At 52.8% G+C, this 6,000-nt stretch overlaps 1 protein-coding gene across 1 annotated transcript in view; it reads left to right on the top strand.

Moving 5' to 3' along the window:
* Positions 1–6,000, top strand: part of LOC140469256 (laminin subunit gamma-3-like) — a 107,229-nt gene that overhangs the window by 76,685 nt on the left and 24,544 nt on the right. The window contains 1 exon segment of the mRNA XM_072565592.1: positions 1,247–1,304. Within this exon segment, the coding sequence (XP_072421693.1) occupies positions 1,247–1,304 (58 nt within the window).

Raw genomic sequence — 6,000 nt, 5'->3', positions numbered from 1 at the left:
ACTGGGGCGGTTGGGGGTGGGGGGGCAAGTGAGGGACTGGGGGGTGGGGGGGCAAGTGAGGGACTGGGGCGGTTGGGGGGGCAAGTGAGGGACAGGGGCGTGGGGTGGGGGGAAAGTGAGGGGACTGGGGCGGTTGGGGGTGGGGGGGGGCAAGTGAGGGACTGGGGGGGTTGGGGGTGGGGGGGAAAGTGAGGGACTGGGGCGGTTGGGGGTGGGGGGGAAAGTGAGGGACTGGGGCGGTTGGGGGTGGGGGGGCAAGTGAGGGACTGGGGGGGTTGGGGGTGGGGGGGGGGCAAGTGAGGGACTGGGGGGGTTCGGGGTGGGGGGGGGCAAGTGAGGGACTGGGGAGTCCGGGACTGGGAGACTGGAGGGGTGGGGGGGGGGAGTGTGGGACTGGGGGTGTGGGGTAGGGGGAGTGAGGATGGGTGTTGCGGGGAGAGTGAGGGACTGGGGGGACAGTAGGGGTGCAGAGGAGGCCTGAGGGAGAGGAAGGGTGAGGGGTGCAGGGTGCAGGTTGTTGGAGCACAGAGGGCATTAATACTGAATACTGTGACCCATAGTAATCACATAAATATCCTGATCAGAATCACAATTACATGAGGTAAGAGCCAATCTATCTTGTGATCATGTCCATGTTTTAGTCTGGCGTGGTGTATCTTTCCAACTCACTCAAGTTCTAGAATGTTCTAACTCTGTCCACACTGTGCTACTTATACCCTGTGATGTGCAGCTCCATGACACCATCACGAGATTGTTCCAGGGTAATGATCCCCTAACACAATGGTCCCCCTCTGCACCACACACCAGCCTGACTTGGAAATATATCACCATTCCTTCAAAGTCAAAATCCTGGAATTCTCTCCCTCAGGGCATTGTGGGTCTATCTACAGCACATGGACTGCAGCGGTTCAGGAAGGCAGCTCACCCCCACCTTCTCAAGAGGCAACTAGGGACGGACAACAAATGCTGGCTTCTCCCATTCTCATCCCTCTATTTCAATCCCTCTGTGGCCTAATCCACTGTCTCCGGAACTTTCTGAAGCCTCTCAAACCTCCAGGATCTCTGGCTCCTGACCATCCTGATTTCCAATGGGGTATCCCCAAGTGAATTCATTCTCTCATCAGAGACCATGCCTGTGCCCAAAGCTCTGGGCACCCCTGCCTATTCTGCCCCCCCTCTCTGTCTCCTCCTTTGAGATGCTCTTCCCAATCACATAGATTAATCTGCTGGTCACTGTCCCGAATAGTTTCTTGTGGCTCAATGTCGAAAGTTGTTCCAGAGTTACCGCTGTTGGAGAAGAGAAGGTCAGTGAGAGGGTCAGTAACAGGCACTAACTGTGAGGGGGTGTCAGTAACAGGCAGTAACTGTGAGAGGGAGTCAGTAACAGGCAGTAACTGTGAGGGGGTGTCAGTAACAGGCAGTAACTGTGAGAGGGTATCAGTAACAGGCAGTAACTGTGAGGGGGAGTTAGTAACAGTCAGTAACTGTGAGGGGGTATCAGTAACAGGCAGTAACTGTGAGAGGAGTCAGTAACAGGCAGTAACTGTGAGGGGGTGTCAGTAACTGTGAGAGGGTATCAGTAACAGGCAGTAACTGTGAGAGGGAGTCTGTAACAGGCAGTAACTGTGAGGGGGTATCAGTAACAGGCAGTAACTGTGAGGGGGACACCAGTAACAGGCAGTAACTGTAAGGGAGGAGGTCAGTGACAGGCAGTAACTGTGAGGGGGTGTCAGTTACAGGCAGTAACTGTAAGGGACGGGGTTCAGTAACAGGCTAACTGTGAGAGGGTATCAGTAACAGGCAGTAACTGTGAGAGGGAGTCAGTAACAGGCAGTAACTGTGAGAGGGAGTCAGTAACAGGCAGTAACTGTGAGGGGGTGTCAGTAACTGTGAGAGGGTATCAGTAACAGGCAGTAACTGAGAGGGAGTCTGTAACAGGCAGTAACTGTGAGGGGGTATCAGTAACAGGCAGTAACTGTGAGGGGGACGCCAGTAACAGGCAGTAACTGTAAGGGAGGAGGTCAGTGACAGGCAGTAACTGTGAGGGGGTGTCAGTAACAGGCAGTAACTGTAAGGGACGGGGTTCAGTAACAGGCAGTAACTGTGAGAGGGTGTCAGTAACAGGTGGTAACTGAGGGAGAAGGTCAGTAACAGGCAGTAATTGTGAGGGACAGGGTTCAGTAACGGGCATAACTGATGGGGAAGGGTCAGTAACAGGCAGTAACTGTAAGGGACGGGGTTCAGTAACAGGCAGTAACTGTGAAGGGGTGTCAGTAACAGGCAATAACTGTGAGGGGGTGTCAGTAACAGGCAGTAACTGTGAAGGGGAGTCTCGAACAGGCAGTAACTGTGAGGGAGGAGGTCAGTAACAGGCAGTCACAGTGATGGGGGTGTCAGTAACAGGCAGTAACTGTGAGGGGGGATTAGTAACAGGTAGTAACTGTAAGGGAGGAGGTCAGTAACAGGCAGTAACTGTGAGGGGGTGTCAGTAACAGGCGGTAACTGAGGGAGATGGTCAGTAACAGGCAGTAACTGTGAGAGGGCATCAGTAACAGGCAGTAATTGTGAGGGACAGGGTTCAGTAATAGGCATAACCGTGAGGGGGAAGGGTCAGTAACAGACAGTAAATGTGATGGGGAAGGGTCAGTAACAGGCAGTAACTGTAAGGGACGGGGTTCAGTAACAGGCAGTAACTGTGAGGGGGTGTCAGTAACAGGCAGTAACTGTGAGGGGGACGCCAGTAACATGCAGTAACTGTCAGGGAGGAGGTCAGTAATAGGCAGTAACTGTGACGGAGGAAGAGTCACTAACAGGCAGTAACTGTGAGGGAGAGTCAGTAACAGGCAGTAACTGTGAGGGAGGAGGTCAGTAACAGGCAGTAACTGTGAGGGAGGAGGTCAGTAACAGGCAGTAATTGTGAGGGAGGAGGTCAGTAACAGGCAGTAACTGTTTGGGGAAGGGTCAGTAACAGGCAGTAACTGTGAGGGACAGGGTTCAGTAACAGGCTGTAACTGTGATGGGGAAGGGTCAGTAACGCAGTACGTCTTGGGGTGTGTCAGTAACAGGCAGTAACTGAGGGAAAGGGATTCAATAACAGGCAGTAACTGTGAGAGACAGGGTTCAGTAACAAGCAGTAACTGTGAGGGAGGAGGTCAGGAACAGGCAGTAACTGTGATGGGGAAGAGTCAGTAACAGGCAGTAACTGTGAGGGGGAGTCAGTAACAGGCAGTAACTGTGAGGGAGGAGGTCAGTAACAGGCAGTAACTGTGAGGGAGGAGGTCAGTAACAGGCAGTAATTGTGAGGGAGGAGGTCAGTAACAGGCAGTAACTGTGAGGGGGGTCAGTAACAGGCAGTAACTGTGAGGGAGGAGGTCAGTAACAGGCAGTAACTGTGAGGAGGTTTCAGTAACAGGCAGTAACTGTGAGGGAGGAGGTCAGTAACAGGCAGTAACTGTGATGGGGAAGGGTCAGTAACAGGCAGTAACTGTGAGGGGGGAAGGGTCAGTAACAGGCAGTAATGGAGAGAGGGGGAGGGTCAGTAACAGGCAGTAACTGTGAGGGGGGAAGGGTCAGTAACAGGCAGTAACTGTGATGGGGGATGGTCAGTAACAGGCAGTAACTGTGAGTGAGTATCAGTAACAGGCAGTAACTGTGAGGGGGTTCAGTAACAGGCAGTAATTGTGAGGGAGGAGGTCAGTAACAGGCAGTAACTGTGATGGGGAAGGGTCAGTAACAGGCAGTAACTGTGAGGGGGAAGGGTCAGTAACAGGCAGTAACTGTGAGGGGGGTCAGTAACAGGCAGTAATTGTGAGGGAGGAGGTCAGTAACAGGCAGTAACTGTGATGGCGGAAGGGTCAGTAACAGGCAGTAACTGTGATGGGGAAGGGTCAGTAACAGGCAGTAACTATGAGGGGGAAGGGTCAGTAACAGGTAGTAACTCTGACGGGGTTTGAAAAATGTGGTGCTGAAAAAACACAGCAGGCAAGGCAGCATCCGAGGAGCAGTAACTGTGAAATGGGGTCACTAACAGGCAGTAACTGTGATGGGGAAGGGTCAGTAACAGGCAGTAACTGTGGGGGAGGAGGTCAGTAACAGGCAGTAACTGTGACGGGTGTCAGTAACAGGCAGTAACTGTGAGGGAGTGTCAGTAACAGGCAGTAACTGTGAGGGAGGAGGTCAGTAACAGGCAGTAACTGTGAGGAGGTGTCCGTAACAGGCAGTAACTGTGATGGGGAAGGGTCAGTAAAAGGCAGTAACTGTGAGGGAGGAGGTCAGTAACAGGCAGTAACTGTGACGGGTGTCAGTAACAGGCAGTAACTGTGAGGGAGTGTCAGTAACAGGCAGTAACTGTGAGGGAGGAGGTCAGTAACAGGCAGTAACTGTGAGGAGGTGTCCGTAACAGGCAGTAACTGTGAGGGAGGAGGTCAGTAATAGGCAGTAACTGTGATGGGGGAAGGGTTAGTAACAGGCAGTAACGGAGAGAGGGGGAGGGTCAGTAACAGGCAGTAACTGAGGGAGGAAGGGTCAGTAACAGGCAGTAACTGTGATGGGGGAGTCAGTAACAGGCAGTAACTGTGAGGGAGTGTCAGTAACAGGCAGTAACTGTGAGGGGGAAGGATCAGTAACAGGCAGTAACTGTGAGGGGGGTCAGTAACAGGCAGTAATTGTGAGGGAGGAGGTCAGTAACAGGCAGTAACTGTGATGGCGGAAGGGTCAGTAACAGGCAGTAACTGTGATGGGGAAGGGTCAGTAACAGGCAGTAACTATGAGGGGGAAGGGTCAGTAACAGGTAGTAACTCTGACGGGGTTTGAAAAATGTGGTGCTGAAAAAACACAGCAGGAAAGGCAGCATCCGAGGAGCAGTAACTGTGAAATGGGGTCACTAACAGGCAGTAACTGTGATGGGGAAGGGTCAGTAACAGGCAGTAACTGTGAGGGACGGGGTTCAGTAACAGGCAGTAACTGTGATGGGGAAGGGTCAGTAAAAGGCAGTAACTGTGAGGGAGGAGGTCAGTAACAGGCAGTAACTGTGAGGGGTGTCAGTAACATGCAGTAACTGTGATGGGGAAGGGTCAGTAACAGGCAGTAACTGTGAGGGGGGGAAGGGTCAGTAACAGGTAGTAACTGTGATGGGGAAGGGTCAGTAACAGGCAGTAACTGTGATTGACGGGGTTCAGTAACAGGCAGTAACTGTGATGGGGAAGGGTCAGTAAAAGGCAGTAACTGTGAGGGAGGAGGTCAGTAACAGGCAGTAACTGTGATGGGGAAGGGTCAGTAAAAGGCAGTAACTGTGAGGGAGGAGGTCAGTAACAGGCAGTAACTGTGAGGGGTGTCAGTAACATGCAGTAACTGTGATGGGGAAGGGTCAGTAACAGGCAGTAACTGTGATGGGGAAGGGTCAGTAACAGGCAGTAACTGTGATGGGGGATGGTCAGTAACAGGTAGTAACTGAGGGAGGAAGGGTCAGTAACAGGCAGTAACTGTGAAGGGGGAAGGGTCAGTAACAGGCAGTAATTGTGATGGGGAGGGGTCAGTAACAAGCAGTAACTATGATGGGGGAGGGGTCAGTAACAGGCAGTAACTGTGAGGGGGGAAGGGTCAGTAACAGGCAGTAACTGTGATGGGGGAAGGATCAGTAACAGGCAGTAACTGTGATGGGGAAGGGTCAGTAACAGGCAGTAACTGTGAGGGGGGGGGGGAAGGGTCAGTAACAGGTAGTAACTGTGAGGGGGGAAGGGTCAGTAACAGGTAGTAACTGTGAGGGACAGGGTTCAGTAGCAGGCAGTAACTGTGATGGGGAAGGGTCAGTAACAGGCAGTAACTGTGAGGGGGGGGGAAGGGTCAGTAACAGGTAGTAACTGTGAGGGGGGAAGGGTCAGTAACAGGTAGTAACTGTGAGGGACAGGGTTCAGTAGCAGGCAGTAACTGTGAGGGGGGAAGGGTCAGTAACAGGCAGTAACTGTGAGGGGGGGAAGGGTCAGTAACAGGCAGTAACTGTGA

Source organism: Chiloscyllium punctatum, chromosome 49, assembly GCF_047496795.1.
Source record: "Chiloscyllium punctatum isolate Juve2018m chromosome 49, sChiPun1.3, whole genome shotgun sequence".
In the NCBI taxonomy this organism is placed as follows: Eukaryota; Metazoa; Chordata; class Chondrichthyes; order Orectolobiformes; family Hemiscylliidae; genus Chiloscyllium; species Chiloscyllium punctatum.
Note: the sequence above shows the minus strand (reverse complement) of the source record. Positions and strands in the feature narration are given on the sequence as shown.